General features: G+C 36.9%; 2 protein-coding genes and 1 long non-coding RNA gene across 7 annotated transcripts in view; all 3 read left to right on the top strand.

Moving 5' to 3' along the window:
* The first annotated feature begins 26 nt into the window (after nt 1-26).
* On the top strand, nt 27-675 carry LOC122078299. The gene is made up of 2 exons (XR_006140030.1): nt 27-81; nt 182-675. It is a non-coding gene; the product is annotated as an uncharacterized LOC122078299 (long non-coding RNA).
* Nucleotides 676-4,448: 3,773 nt separating this feature from the next.
* LOC122079832 (ADP-ribosylation factor) lies at nt 4,449-11,280 on the top strand. Of its 5 annotated transcripts, none has more exons than XR_006140547.1 (7): nt 4,449-4,607; nt 5,404-5,573; nt 6,540-6,610; nt 6,855-6,974; nt 10,430-10,548; nt 10,681-10,824; nt 10,959-11,280. XR_006140547.1 is itself a non-coding variant. In XM_042646581.1 (6 exons), exons 1-6 carry the CDS (start codon nt 5,426-5,428, stop codon nt 10,962-10,964), a joined length of 546 nt encoding a protein of 181 aa, XP_042502515.1. In that variant the 5' UTR covers nt 5,414-5,425; the 3' UTR covers nt 10,965-11,280. The 5 variants fall into 5 exon arrangements, 1 of the variants encoding a protein (XP_042502515.1); XR_006140549.1 differs by having other exon boundaries at nt 4,460-4,607; nt 5,378-5,573; XR_006140550.1 differs by having other exon boundaries at nt 4,463-4,607; nt 5,414-5,573.
* A 2,483-nt stretch (nt 11,281-13,763) lies between these two features.
* The window catches only part of LOC122078740 (iron-sulfur cluster assembly protein 1-like), a 5,777-nt gene continuing 3,735 nt past the window's right edge, over nt 13,764-15,805 (top strand). The window contains exons 1-3 of the mRNA XM_042644845.1: nt 13,764-13,911; nt 13,943-14,256; nt 14,657-14,711. Coding sequence (XP_042500779.1) covers nt 13,965-14,256; nt 14,657-14,711 — 347 coding nt within the window. The 5' untranslated portion in view covers nt 13,764-13,911; nt 13,943-13,964. The remainder of the gene's footprint in view (nt 13,912-13,942; nt 14,257-14,656; nt 14,712-15,805) is intronic.

The following is a 15,805-nucleotide window of genomic DNA, read 5'->3' as shown; positions in this document are numbered from 1 at the left end:
CCCACCCCCCCCCCACCCCCACCCCCAAAAAAAAAGCCTCCGCTCCCCTTCAAACTCATCTAGAGTCGATACTTCAGTGAGGTTTGATTGTATATTCCCCTTTTATTTGTTAGTGTTCTTCTCTGTGAGATATGTTTGAAAGACAAAATGAGAAACCATCAAATTACCTGTGCTTGTGTAGATGGGACCACGTTTCTGAAGGCACTTGGGATTTACTGCAATATGGCAATGGCGGATGAAGGAAGAACCCCCAACAAATGTGCAGATGAGCATCTCTTTAGCATTGAGCATTGGATATTGAGTGCACGGAAATCCCAGGTTTTAACCCACCCTTGGAACATCAAGGTTTCAAGTTTTGGGAATGGGTTGCTGTATCGTTAGATTTCTATCAGGATTGGCAGGCACCAATCTGGAGATGATGCTGAGATATTGGCCAAAAATGGGGCTGAGGATCAGGCCATCTCAGCTGACACTCATCTGATCTCCAATTCTGAGCGCCCATGGATGGTAGAAAGGCCTGCTTACCTGTATCTTCCATCCCTGCTGGATTAATTTTTATGGAGCAAGTTTTTTTTCTGTCCAGGGTGAAGAGAGAATCTCTTCATCTAAAATGATTTGATGCTATGCTTGGACTTTTAGAATAGTGAATGTCATTATTGATTCCCCGTTTGTTTACCTGTGCCCTATCTCATTCCAATCGGTGGTCACAAATTTTGTGGATTAAGAGATTCCTTTTTCTTTAGCAAAAAAGATTTTCTTTTCACTATGGGTGAAGGGAAACTCTGTCTTATTTTTGTGGTCTATGGTTTCTTTGTTGGACAAAACAGGCGCTAGTGACAACTAGTGGAGCCAGAATGATGCTAACCCTGCAATACAAGTCTATAGTTATCAAATATAAGAGGGCGTATCCGGGAAGATTCTGGCCCCAGTTGAAAGTAGAATATCTCACTAAGCATTATTTGTATACTAGTGGACAAGTATAAGAGGTACTAACTAGTGTGAGCGCTAAGTGGATTTCTAAACGGGCGAAGATATACCTTTATGGAAATGTCATTTGATGTTAAAATCTTATCACTCATTATTATTAGGAGAATTGTGAACATTTCGTTCTGATGCATGTAACATTGGGTAGAAAACTTGCATGCAAATCTAATATGGGACGAACATTGGTTTAGCCAAGATAACAATTGTCTAGTACAATTGGCGACTTGTGGTGTGAAAAAAATTCTTACTCACAACATTGGTTTATTCAAGTGGTGGTGGATTTGGCTTGAAGAGTAAGCGTCTAGGGGAGGACGTTGTGGGATCGAACTTTTTTGTATGCTAGTGTATATAGATGAGTGGATGTGAGAGTAGGTGGCCATTGACTCCATTAACACTCCGTGGGCTAGCCATTGGCACTGAATAGGTTAGAGAAGTAAAAAACAAAAAACCTAGTATGGATGAATGTCACTTTCACACCCCAAACCGAAACAACAGCTACGGAGGAAAGCATGGAACTTAATTAAACCACCCCAAGATTAATAAATTCATCTAAGGCTAATTTAGATTATATTGTCATAGCCTATACCTTCAAAATATATATCAAATATTGTCTGATGCATGTAACATTGGGTATATCAAATATACCTTTATGGAAATGTCATTTGATGTTAAAATCTTATCACTCATTATTATTAGGAGAATTGTGAACATTTCGTTCTGATGCATGTAACATTGGGTAGAAAACTTGCATGCAAATCTAATATGGGACGAACATTGGTTTAGCCAAGATAACAATTGTCTAGTACAATTGGCGAGTTGTGGTGTGAAAAAAATTCTTACTCACAACATTGGTTTAGTCAAGTGGTGGTGGATTTGGCTTGAAGAGTAAGCGTCTAGGGGAGGACGTTGTGGGATCAAACTTTTTTGTATGCTAGTGTATATAGATGAGTGGATGTGAGAGTAGGTGGCCATTGACTCCATTAACACTCCGTGGGCTAGCCATTGGCACTGAATAGGTTAGAGAAGTAAAAAACAAAAAACCTAGTATGGATGAATGTCACTTTCACACCCCAAACCGAAACAACAGCTACGGAGGAAAGCATGGAACTTAATTAAACCACCCCAAGATTAATAAATTCATCTAAGGCTAATTTAGATTATATTGTCATAGCCTATACCTTCAAAATATATATCAAATATTGTCTTCTAAAGTTCTACACTTTATCTCACCCAAAAAAGAAAATGTTATAACTTTTTTATGGGAGAAGGATAGGTATGCCACCGATATCAAGTATACTAGTGGATAGCACCAATAGGATCATATTATGGAGTATCATTCAGGAAGGATATGAGGGTAATTTCAAAAAAAAAAAAAAAAAGAAGAGAGAATTAAACATAATGGGTGCTAGCATACTTAATATCGGCGGCATACCCAACGTTTTCCCCTTTTTATTACAACATCACTCAATGCAAAAACTTTGGCACAAAAGTTCAACCATTCTCCATGGCTTTAACCAAAATTCTTAACAATGGGAATGAGAGAAACTAGCTCAATAAGTAGTTAATCTTAGGATGCATCTAGTGCACGATACTCTCACCACTATAGGGTTTGGGAGGGTCATACTGTATATTATATGCAACCTTACCCCTACTTTGCAGGCATACTGTTTCTTGACTCAAACACATGACTATTAGGTTGCAATGGAGCAGCCTTGTCCTTGTCCCCAGGTCAACTCTCTTCAATAAGTAGTTATCACAAACCATAAAATAACATATACATCAATATGCTACAAAATCAAATTTGAAAGAATTTAGACCAAAGTTCAGTTATTCAAACTCAATTGGGGGTTCCAAACTTAGAATACCAATAGGAAAATGATTCAAAACTTATACACATTTTTTAAAGATCACATCATTTACAAATAGTCAATTCCAACAAAGGAAATGATCCAAAACGTATATACATGTTCTCCATTGATTCACAGTATTTACAAATACCTAATGAGATCCAAACATTCAGATTCACACTATTTACAAATACCTAATAAGATCCAAACATTCCCCATTGACGAAGTGAACAATAGTTTTTCGGGTTAGGGTTCGCTGAATATCAACATTCTATCTTTTACTTGGGCCGAATTTCGCTGACTACCTTTGGTCAAGGGATTCTCCCTAGACCATGAGTGAAAAGGAAAGCATCCTTCGAAATTTTGTATTTCAATATGAAAACTGTTTTAGAGCTAATAGTCAAATACTCTTTTGACACTCAACTTTTATTTGGGTAGATCCTTAACACTCAACTATTGTGCTTACGTAGAGTTAATTTCACAATTGTGACTATTTGATATTAGAAAACCTTTAATTTTTTTGTCAAATAATAACTTTGAATTGGTATCATAACAAGCTTTGCAACATATCTCAACTATTTTGCAAACTTGAATTAACGTTAGTGTTAGGATGTTTTCCCATGTATTCTCACGTTTTGACCATGTAAATTTCACACTGACACCAATTTTTTCTTTAACAATGTGGGTTTTCTATTGGACAAAATCATTTATTGCATCGTGATTGGTGTAAGATAGGAGATTCCCCCCCACCCCCCAACACCATTGACTCGGGAAATTTGTAAGTTTACTTACAATTATTAGATAGTAAGGTTGACCTTGACCATTCTCTAGTTCTCTACTCATTTGCCAATTCTAAAAGACCGGTCCACAAGACCACAACCCAGTTGTCAAAGTGAAGCCATAAGCACAAGGCAATAAGGACTAAGGAGTCCTGCTCTTCCAAGTAATTTTGAATGAAAGAACCTTTACAATTTGAATTTGAACCAAACCGTTGCAAATACGAGGGGTATTAGACCTTCTCCTATGTTTGGGCGCTATGAAGAGAAAAGAAAAGAAAAAGAAAACATGACATGACCAAAATCGTGATGAAATTAATGATTAATTTATGTGTTTTTTTTTTTTTCCTCTTCAAAATTTCATAATTATTTTTTTTTTTCTTAGCTTACAAACATAGGAAATGCTTATATAAAATTTAAATCCACATGTCAGGGCATCAGGCACATCCATGATCCATGTATGGAATCCGGACCCAAAACATACGGGTCATGGGTGCCCCACTTAGCACGAGTAAACCGTAAATTCAGGGGGAGCCAATGAAGGAAACGGTCTTGGTTGACAATGGTTGGCCTCCACCGCCCAAGTATGGCAGTAAAACATATCTAGATGGTCAATGGTCAACCATCTGATTTTTTTTTTTATTATTTTAATTTCAAATTTCATTTCCACCAGGTTAGGTAAATTTCGACCTCCAATGGGTCATATAAAACTCATGACTGAAATACACCGTACACGTACGTCTTTCCTTCCCAACGTTCCAAAAGCCAGGGATTATTTCGTTATTAAAATTCAAAGCCAAGGATATTTTAGTCCTTCGAGGTTCTTCTTCCCCCACCCACAAAATAAAAGAGGCCTCTCTTTTCTTCGTCTCTCCTCGATCCTTCACACCTCATTTTCCGCGTTGGTGTGAGGCTACTTCTCTCCTTCTCCTTCTCTCTCTCTCTCTCTCTCTCTCTCTCTCTCTCTCTCAAATCGTTCCCTCTGTGAAGCTTTCCAAAGGTAACCAAATCGTTTCTGCTAAGTTTCGATCGTCTTGAATTTGTTGATTTCGATCGTTAACGGGTGATCGGTAGGTTCAATTCTGATTTCGTTACAAATAGTCTGTTCATGTTTGCAAATTACGGCACTCTTCAAAATCATGAGCTCTGGATGATTTCTGTGTCGATTTGGGGATTCTGGAAGTAGATTAGACGTTTTTGGTTTGGAGGCTTAGATTATATTCCATTAGGTTGATTCAAGGGGTCGTTTGTTTTAAAATTCTAATGTTTTTTCATCTCTTGTGGAGCGTTTGGATCTGTTTGATGTTTTGATGTATCTGTTGAGATTTCTAGATATGGTTTACAACATAACCTGAATTTTTTTTTGCTATTGGGGCTTTTCTTCGCTTGGGAGAGGGTGTTAGGGTTTCGTTTTGCTCTTGCTGTTGAGGTTCATGCCTTAATGCTCAAATCGGTTGGAAGGGGTAACATTTCGAACGGAAATTCTGTCTCAATACATCACTTGGTCTGCTTTTATGGTTTATTAGAGGTGTCTGAAGAGTTTGAGCTTGCTTTAGGGCTTTTGTAGTATTGTTCCACGTGTTTCAAATTTTTAATATGTTTCCCGATACTATATCAACCTAGCTGGTGCTTTTCGATTTTCGTTGAACTCATTCTGGATGATGGTATCTTCCGAAGTTAATGGCTCCAGTCTTGTGATCTAGCTGCCATGGTGATATTTTAGGGTTTTCTTTTATTAATTATTTTGGATTCTTCCTTGGCTGATTTTAGGTTTTTCTGTTGCCTGGACTTTGAAGGGACCTCCAGCCACAACTAAACATGGGGCTGAGTTTCACAAAGCTTTTTAGCCGGCTTTTTGCCAAGAGAGAGATGCGTATTCTGATGGTTGGTCTTGATGCTGCTGGTAAGACCACCATATTGTATAAGCTGAAGCTTGGTGAAATTGTCACGACAATTCCCACCATTGGTAAGTCCAGATTATAGGATTTGTGATTATGCAGGATTGATTATTTATGTCCCCCCCCCCCCCCCCCCCCAAAAAAAATAATAATAATAAAAATATTCATTTACTTTGCCTTTTGGTTTGCTGTTCATATTGAGTTGAGGCGTGGGTTGTTTTTAATTTTTCAGTTCTGGTAATCGTTAGCAACATAGAAGTCCTACAAATTTCATTTCCGTTTAGTCTTATTGTCGATGACAAGTATTTTGTTCAGTTGTCATCTGAAATATTGATGACGGGAACTAGATTTTATACTCTGTATCATGACTTGTGGTGGATGGCTATGATGATTCGTATATTTTTGTGGCATCATATTTTGTCCAGTCCCTGATCCTTGTATTTTGTCTCTTATGGAAAAGGACTATTTCTAATGGATTATACTTGTAAATAAATAATATTGATGGAGTTTAGGGTGAACCAAGGGCTTGCTAGAGACAAACATTGTCTTTAGATTGAACCTCCTCTGTTCTATCCATTAATAATTCTTTTTTTTGTGTAGATTATATAATAATTTTATTCGTTATAATGAATCCAAAATGCATAATAGTACCAAATATTTTTGCGAAAAATAGGACAACACTAAGAACATGTGGAGTAGAAAAGAGTTATAACATTGCCATATCACATTTCTAGAAGCTCTCCTTATTCTCTTCCTTTGACTCTGTTATAATTTGATTGGATTGTTAGGACCCTTGCTGGAATATTTCAGATTTCATAAAGTTCATTTTGCTTTATTGCTTTTGCTCATAATTTTCCTGCTTTTATTGGAAATATATAATTTCCTTGCAACTATTTTATAATTTTCACAATAGTTGGAAGTTTTTTACATTTATAAAGTTACTTAAATTGAAACTTTCCTAACCAAGTAAAAATTAGGTTCAATTCGATTATAATTGTGAGTCTTAATAATTATGTTGTAACTATTATTTTCAGGTTTCAATGTGGAGACAGTTGAATACAAGAACATCAGCTTCACCGTTTGGGATGTTGGTGGTCAGGACAAGGTAATAATTTTGCATTTTGCTGCTGAACAAGATAAAAATGTTACTGTGCATCTAGATATTCTATTGATTTCCAAGTCAGAAACTCTCCCCTAGTTTTTGTTTGGCAAGCTCTTAAATTTATTTGTTTAGCAGAATCGTGTCATTATTTTTCTTAATTCCTAAGAATTTACAGCTGCAATTTTGTAGCTTGGCTAATGAAATATTCTTTTTTTTTTTTTTTTTTTTTTTTTTTTTAATCATGCAGATCCGTCCACTATGGAGGCATTACTTCCAGAACACACAGGGTCTGATATTTGTGGTGGATAGCAACGACAGAGATCGAGTTGTTGAGGCAAGGGATGAATTGCATAGGATGTTGAATGAGGTATGTCACTATTGTGGCAACTTTTATTAAGTTTATTTATCTTGTTTATGGGCACCATGGATGAACTTGATTGCTATATGCATTGGTTATTAATGGGAAAAAAATAGTTGTAATATATGTAGTTATGTTGTAAATTCTCTTTTTATTGCTATAACCTCTCTTGGTTCCTGTCTTTTTGTTTGCAATGTGTGATGTTGTGTGCTTATGTAAGTTTCTCTTAATTTCTTAATTAGAATCTATGTTGGAGTCTGTATCATGTGTTCCTAGCTGTAGCTTAGAGCATTTTCTACATTGGGCTTTTATTGTTTTATTTGTGTGTGGAATAAATTAATTCCACAGGCTGTGGAGGTAACTTCTCTCTATTGGCTATGCCTGCCTCCTAATTAGTTGTATGGGTAGGTTTCTCTCTGGACTGACCATGTCATGTTCTTTTTCTCAAAAGCTTAACTACCTATGTGGTGATACGCATGGAGGGAACTCTCTCCCGATCATAGTAAAAGATTGTCTCAGTTAACCTCTATATTTGAACTTGAGAGCATGGCTTCTTTATTTAGAATTTAATATTCCTTTGTCAGAAGCACCTATTGGTTGGTGTATCTCAAGTGACCATAACTGGTATTGCATGATTACTCTGAAAATCATTTTGGTAATGTTCTAAATACTATTCTAGGCTTCTAGTTGTATATTTGTTGATAAGGGTTTAAAATTGTATGGGTTGGTAGTTATTGATTTCAAAACATAACTTTGCTTGATCGTGAAATTATTGGTACAAATTGTCTTTACTTTGAAACTAATTGAAGGCTAGTAGGAATTATTGCCAAAATGGGACCAGAATGTGGTGCAACTGTTCAATCTCTCAAATTCTAAAGTAGACCAATAACCCCGTAGGACAGATTAAAGGGCTACAAACCCACGAGACAGGATCACAGTGAACAGAATGTGATAGAATTTATAACTCTAAATCTAACCCCTGAATAGGACTGAAGCTATAGATCTGATCAGGATTTCAGATGCTTGAAATCTGCTACAATAAGTAAGCAACACAGTAACCTCAGGGAATGATCTTGAGTCTCCAGTGATCAGCTTCTATGATACTCGAAGGGACAGCCTTTAAGGGTTCATCCAGCAGTAACAGTAATGGAAAAACCAGTGTCTCCATTCTTTTCAGCTTTTGGTTATCACAGTGTAATGAAAATAGAAATAAGAATTTGATGTAAGAAAGAAAAGAAGAAGTTAGATAAAGGGGATGGGGATAGGGGACTATCTCTCACCGACGGCCTCGCATCACTACTGCATCTCACAGCCACTGTATCTAACAGCTCTCATGATCTCTTTTACTCAATTCGTTGGCTGTAGCACAGTCCTTGCTTTATTTGTAATAATTCAATCCAATTACACCAAATGGATGGAAGGTAGAACCTCCCATTCGCAAGGCAATCCCTACCTTTTTACAAATAGAAACCAAATCAACTAACACTCTTACTTCCTAAATCTGAGAATTAAAGTTAGAAACTAATAACAGAAACAACCAATTTAGGAACTACAAAATAAGAAGTAAAATCTTCACAAAATTGGATGACAGCTTGATATTTCTTGGAAGGAGGTCTCCACCTAATTAGCAATTAGGATTCAAGGCTATCTCCATACAGCTGGCCATGGGATCTTCTAGAAGTCCACAGCCTCAAGCAGCCAACATTCCAACAACAATCTCCTTGCATATATCAAGCTGGTCTCCTAATTAATTTCCGACAGCTAGCCATAATCCCTTCCTTGTATGATGGTCATTGTATCCAACATAAAGCTGGTTGATGCATATTGCTACTATATTAGTCTCAATTGATCTTCAATCTTGATCTCATCCAGCCGCCATGGGGCCCACAAAAATCTGGGGAATAAATCTCCTTAAATAACCGCAATCTCCTCTTTAATCCTGGAAATAAATCTCCAACAAATATGGAAGATCGATAGCTATCCTTGGTAAGGATGTGAATTTGAAACCGTAACCATTTACCGAAATCAAACCAAGACGTTTACACCGAAACAGTGAAACTGTTTAATAAATGGTTGATTTTGGTTTTAAAATTGAAACCGTTTAATAATTGATTTGGTTTTGGTTTTAAAGTTTAAACCGTTGGTAAACCATTAAACTGATTAACATATACATAGTAAGTTTAAGTCATTCAATGTTAAGCTTACACATTTCAATAAAGAATTAAGTTACATTAAACAACTATTAAAAAAAGCATATAACAGTAAACAATTCATTTCAATGTTAAAATTTACTTCTAGTTCACTAAAATTTTAAAGGTAAAGAAGTTGTTTGGATAAAAAATTAGAAAACGTAAGAAAACCTTTTAAAACTGTTTAAACCGAAACCGTTTATTTAATGATGCGGTTTTGGTTTTACTTAAAGAATCTTGCACTGAACCAAATGGAACCGTCTACACTGGAACCGAATGATTAACACCCTTAATCCTTGGTGCCCACAAATCTGTTTTAGAGACCAATTGTAGGCTTGAACCACATCAAATGCACTCCTTGATTTGACTGTTTCTCTTTTTTTTTGGGTGGGGTGGGGATGGTTGGGGGTTGGGACCATTTGGGGTTGGACAATAGGCATAATTGCCAAGGCGTCCATGTGCCTTGGTTGGCTAGATGCCTTGTTGCTGTCACCTTGAGTCTAGGCCCCTTCAATGCCTTGGTTCACCTAGATACCGACATGCTGTGATAACTATGACACTGCAATTGCCTTCCATTGACCTAAGGAATTTTCATGAAATGTCTGGTTCATTAAATGTAGCTGAAAAGGCTAACTTGGTAGAAGTCAGAGCTAGGTTCTTTCTGCTTCTCTGATGGAAAGAGAATAGGGAGGGGGAAAATCAATTGGAAGAGAATTGGTCCTGGAAAATAAAAATGACGAAGAACAGGTTGGGGGTGAGAAATATGAATCTGAATTGGCATGTGGGGTCCATTTATATGATGTAGCTAGTATGGTTGTCGCACACCGACGGACCTGTGGGATCTGCTCCATGACTAGGTTCTAAGTGAGGTAAAAGTTTAGTAACCTGGGGTTTTTTCCTCTAGACCGGGGTAGTGCAAAATGTAAAATTTATTACTTTTTTTCCCCCTTTTTTTGTATTAGGTTTAAGACTAAAGTCATGATGACCAAGGGTCAAAATCCTTGTCATGTCTTACAATTTTTCTTCTGGGTTTAGGACTAAAGTCATGATGACCAAGGGTCAAAATCCTTGTCATGTCATACAATTTTTCTTCTGCGTGTGCGTGTGTGTGTGTGTGTGTGTGTGTGTGTGTGTGTGCGCGTGCGCGCGTGTGTTTGTGTGTGTCATAACTGTTATATGGCATGGAAAGTTACCTCTTCTAAACCTACCTAAGATGCCTCTTGTTGCTGTGCCATTCCTTTAATAATGAACTGATTTTGATACATCTGGTTTCAGGATGAATTGCGAGATGCCGTGTTGCTTGTATTTGCTAACAAGCAAGATCTTCCTAATGCAATGAATGCTGCAGAGATCACTGATAAGCTTGGCCTTCACTCTCTCCGCCAGCGCCACTGGTAAAATGCCTTTCTGGCTTGCATCCCACTTATCAATATTATTGCAGTCTTTTTTTTTTTTTTTCTTATTGTTTTTTGGTGGAAGGATTTTCCAGTGGTCTTGCTTGGTCTAATCTTTTTTAAAATTTACAGGTACATCCAGAGTACTTGTGCAACCTCTGGAGAGGGCCTTTATGAGGGGTTGGACTGGCTCTCCAACAACATTGCTAACAAGGCAAGTACCTGAACTGCTACCTTTCCTTTGTCCACAGTTGAAATGTCTATTTAGCCACCTGGGTATGGAGTCTCAACATTACTGTGTAGTTGAGTGAAGCTTTTGTCTTGCTGTTTTAGGTTTGCTTTTACATGTTTTATGTGTCATTTTTGTTCTATCTATCTAATGGCTTTATGCATCTTTTGCTTGTTTCTAGGCCTGAGGTGAATAAATGTTGTGCTTCATCAAAAGAGGGTGTGTTATAAATGCAGGATTTATACTGTGTAGCTCTGTTTTTCTTTTTTCCTCTTCTGAAGACAAGTAGAGGCTTTGGCTGTGGTGATGAGAACGGTTCCTTGTCTTTCTTGACTTTGTGAGTAGGGTTGTAATAGTTTGGATGGTTAGCCAGAATACTTTCTATGAGCTATTTTCTGGGGCTCAATGTAATGACGGCTTTAGCTATAGACCTTTTGGGCTGTTCATGTATGGTATTACTTTTTTACTCTCTTTTAAGAAATGTGATTACGTTTTGTGATCCATTGTAGTAGTTTCCACCTATGGTTTGGCAGTTATATATAATTATTTAGAGTACCTCTTGTTTGGCAGTTTTAAATTTCTGAGATTCTTTGTGACAATTACTGGTTAGTCTCGTAGGTGCTACTTCTGAAAAAGCTGTGGGAAATACGGATCCCTAGAAGGAGAATGGATATGCAGAAACACTTCTGAGTAGCTTAGATTCATTGTTTGCTGTTTATCAAAAACGTGACTTACAAATGTGGGGATTGCTGGCATCGAACAACGTTCATTTGGCACGGCTGGGATCTGCCCACGGCAGCCGCCGGACTTGGGTAGTTTTCACTGGTCGTATGCTTTCTTCTTGTATATATAGCGAAAAACAAACCCGTGAGCCTTATTGTGTACTAGGTTTCATTGCTTAGCCTCATTATGCACCTCTTTGAGATCGGAAAGACATGTTTTGAGGTATCGGTATTAGTATCGGTATCGGTATCGGTATCAAATCCATATTGGTATTGCTAGCCACTGATCCCAGACTCCCAGTATCATCTCAATCATGTATTGGTGGAAGGTTATGGACGAATGGTAAAATAGTAACAAAATTTGATTTTTTTAAGAAAACCATGGTAAAACTGTTAGATAAGCCGTTCTGTATTAGTTTGAAGGTGACTGATACCCTATCCTATTCATAAAAGAAGAAAAGGAAGAGGAAGAAGAAAAATTTTAATAGAATGAATGATTTTTTTGAATCCACATCCTCTGCAACGAGCAGTGAGATGAGGTGAGCATCGGACGATTGAGAACATCTGAACATGTGCCCCTAGGGACTTCCAATCACCCGATGTTCACTACACTGGATGAGCATTGGACGATGAGCCCCAAGGGACTTCCAGCCACCCAATGTTCACTGCATTAGTGTAGCGATTGTAGACGATTTTCACACAATTTTTCCGTTTAAGGGTATTTTATTTGGATTGTCTAACTTTGTACATGAGGGTAGATGTAGGAAAATTTTTTCTATTTTATTTTTGTAAAAACCTGAGCATCTTGCTCATGTGCCGCAAAATCCGTTGTGCCTATCTGCCTCTTCCCCTTTGAAATGATCCTATGCCCCTCTTTTATGATACTCTGTCTTACATTCCCATTGGTGCCGCCACTCGATTATTGCTCGTAAACAATGTGCCTACCTATCCCTCTCTTATTTTTTTGGGGGAAAAGCATGCTACACGGACGTGTTCTCCTATGCCCATGCACAAGGGCAGCATAAGATCACGCTGTCCTCTCTTGTTGGATGTCTCTGAGCATACTTCCCTTGTCCTCGCACTAGTGCAGGGACCACATGAACAAGTATTTCTTTCCCTACTTTTTAATACTAGTTGTGTATATTTGCATAAGGGACGAAGTTTTATGTCTGTGAGAATAAGGACGTGAAAACCAAATCGAAACTATTTATCAAAATCAAATTGAGTCATCTACATCAACATCGTGAGACTGTTTAATAAAATGTTTGGTTTAGGTTTCAATATTGAGACCGTCTAGTTAAATGATTTAAATCGAATTGAATCCCTTAAACTATTGGTAAGCCAGTTAAGTAAACTGTTAAACAGATTAAAATATACATGTTAAATTTAAGTCATTTAATGTTAAGTTTACATATATTTAAAAAAAAAAAAAATTAAGTTCTTTACTAGAAAAAAGGTTTTACATTAAATAATTATAATAATAAATAATTTGATTTAATGTTTAAGTTTACATCAATTTCAATAACAAAATAATAATAATAAAAGGTAAAGTAGCCAACAACAACAATAATTTAGTATTTTTTCCAATTAAATGGGATCGGCTACGTGGATCCACCAAAGAATAAAATAAAGGAAAAAGAGAGAAAAGGATAAGAGAAAAAAAAAAAAAAACCTTTCGCATAAGAAATTAGAAAACCTAAGGAACCGTTTATAAATAATTTTGATTTCAATATTTGAAATCATTTGTTAAATGACTGGATTTTGATTTTACTTAAAAATTATTGTATCAAACCAAATCAAATTAAATTATTTACACCAAAATCAAATCGATTAACACCCTAATATAGGGGTTTCAAATGGTTGGTTTGGCTCAATTTCGATTGGGATGAATCGGTTTCGGTATAAGAATGAGGGAGACCAAAATGAACCATTAATGAACCTTGGTTTTTGATTGGTATCAATTCCGATCTGATTTGATTTTGATATATTTTTTACTTTTCAATAACGGGTTAATATTAGTTTAGATCGATTTATTTTTGAACTTGAAACCCATTGAAAACTTACATTCATAATTTATAGGGACAAAATGAATCCTAATATCTAATCATTCATTTAATTATAATATGATTTCAAATCCGGTTCATAGTCGGCTATATGGGTGTATAGGAAGATAAGTATAGAAGATTCTCGTGAAGGGTCGTGTCATGTCTTTTTGTATTTCCCACCCATGTCACACGCGTGGCTAAGTAGTGCAAAGTTTTCTTTTCCTTGTTTGGTGCGCAAGTGATGTCAATTGGATAACCACAAACCTAAAACTATATAAGAAGCAGCTAAAAATAATCTCTCAATTCTTCTTCCTTTACTGTTGTGTTGTTGCGATAAAGTGGGAAGAACACAGATCTTGAGAGAGAGTTTAGAATCACAATTTAGAATCCAGAGGACCAGATTACGGAACAGAAGGCAAAATGATTAGAACAAGTTGCAGGAAATTTCTAGGGTTGGTTACCCAGAAGAACAATCAAGCACCGGTTTTGGTTCGTCTGTATCATGAGAGGGTTGTGGATCATTACAATAACCCTCGGAATGTCGGATCCTTCGATAAGACTGATCCCACGGTTGGGACGGGGCTCGTAGGTGCTCCGGCTTGTGGTGATGTGATGAAGCTTCAGATAAAGGTCGATGAACAGACAGGGAAGATAGTTGATGCTTGCTTCAAGACCTTTGGTTGCGGATCCGCCATCGCTTCTTCTTCTGTAGGTTAGTAGCTATTCCTGTATGGGTTTATCTTTACGATTTTTCATTGGAGGTCATGGAATTTTTGGGGTTGTTTTTCATCGATTCGGTGGCATTAATAATTCCGTTGAATGGGTTATTTTTTATTTCAACTACAAAGATTTTATGGAATTGACAACAAAACAAAAGAAATTTTTTCTTGGATTAGATGGCGTGACGAGAACATTAAGCTCAATAACGCTGAACCATTTTCTTTGCAATTGGGTGTAGCTTCCTGCTGTTTCGTGGTTGATATGTTTTGGAGGATTTTGATATTAAAATATAACCATCCATATTTAGGTTCCCCTTCCCCCTGATATATATTGTCAAGAACATGGTTTGTGCGATGGCCATCTACTGATTACTTGTTGGATTCTTTTTTCAGCTACCGAATGGGTAAAGGGGAAACAAATGGAGGAAGTCGTGTCAATTAAAAATACGTAAGTCCCGCCCCATTGTTTCCTTTATCTTGTTCTATGTAACCGTTGTCCTTTTTTATTTGTTGATTGTGAAATCTTATTATTCAATTATCTATTATGCTGACATTACTTTGGTGATCAATTTGTAGTCTTGAGACTCATGAGTTCTCATGACTTATTTTGTGATGATGGTGTTACTTTTCAATTGAGCTCCATTTTTTTGGTTGTAGGAATCTCTATCTAGAACTTGAACGGTTTTCACTCTTTGTTTCTCATCCATTCATTTCTGGGGTTATAACTCTTTCTATATTGAAGGTGTTGTCATTATTGTTGAGCCTGCTACTGTCATCAGTTGCTAAGCAAACCTATGGGTTGCAAAGTGTATTTTATATTTTGCAAATCCTTAAAAAATGAAAGCACATGAAAAGGACTAGCTGTGACATATATAAAAAAATATGAACATGTTTTCTCATCGTTGACAGTGACGGCAATGTTAGGGAAGAGCCACATATGGTGGTTTTTTTCCATTCCCAGAAAGAAATTTAAAACTATAGCCGCGCTAGATACTTCATGTGATGGTTGAAACAACAAATAGACTTAGCTGGCTGTTTTGGTTACGTCACCTTTTCCTTCAAATAAAATGGTATACAAACTGCCACCATGGACTTGAAATTATCACAATAACTTTTGTTTAAGGGTTTGATTTTCTGGCAAGGTCTGGCGCTTGTGCATATCTTGGGTCCTACTACTTTTTGTAGTATATATCTAGCCAATTTCTGAATATGTTACTAGTGTGTTTATTAGGATACAGTCCACAGAAGAGGGATTTTTAATAAAGTTCCCATTTATTATACTAATGCAACAAAAAAGAGAGAATATATTGGTTTGTACATGCCCACGTGGCCTTTGGATTTGGGTTTGTTCTCTTGTGGCATGTTTGTTAGATTTGGGCGAGCTTGCACCGAACTACCAAGTAGATGATCTGCTTCTGCTTTATAAACAATAAACTGACAATAGCTTGGTTCTTAAGAGCAAAGATCTGAATGTTAGTGTCTATTATCATTTCCAGTTACTGTTCTAGATGGTCTCCCCACCCCACACCCCCCCCCCCAAAA

Source organism: Macadamia integrifolia, chromosome 5, assembly GCF_013358625.1.
Source record: "Macadamia integrifolia cultivar HAES 741 chromosome 5, SCU_Mint_v3, whole genome shotgun sequence".
Classification (NCBI taxonomy): domain Eukaryota; kingdom Viridiplantae; phylum Streptophyta; class Magnoliopsida; order Proteales; family Proteaceae; genus Macadamia; species Macadamia integrifolia.
Note: the sequence above shows the minus strand (reverse complement) of the source record. Positions and strands in the feature narration are given on the sequence as shown.

Excerpts from the sequence above, each read along its gene's own strand:
- LOC122079832 (XM_042646581.1), top strand. The coding sequence starts at position 5,426 with ATGGGGCTGAGTTTCACAAAGCTTTTTAGCCGGCTTTTTGCCAAGAGA. Across the intron at positions 5,574-6,539 it reads CACGACAATTCCCACCATTG|GTTTCAATGTGGAGACAGTT; the intron begins GTAAGTCCAGAT and ends TATTATTTTCAG. Across the intron at positions 6,975-10,429 it reads TGCATAGGATGTTGAATGAG|GATGAATTGCGAGATGCCGT; the intron begins GTATGTCACTAT and ends ATCTGGTTTCAG.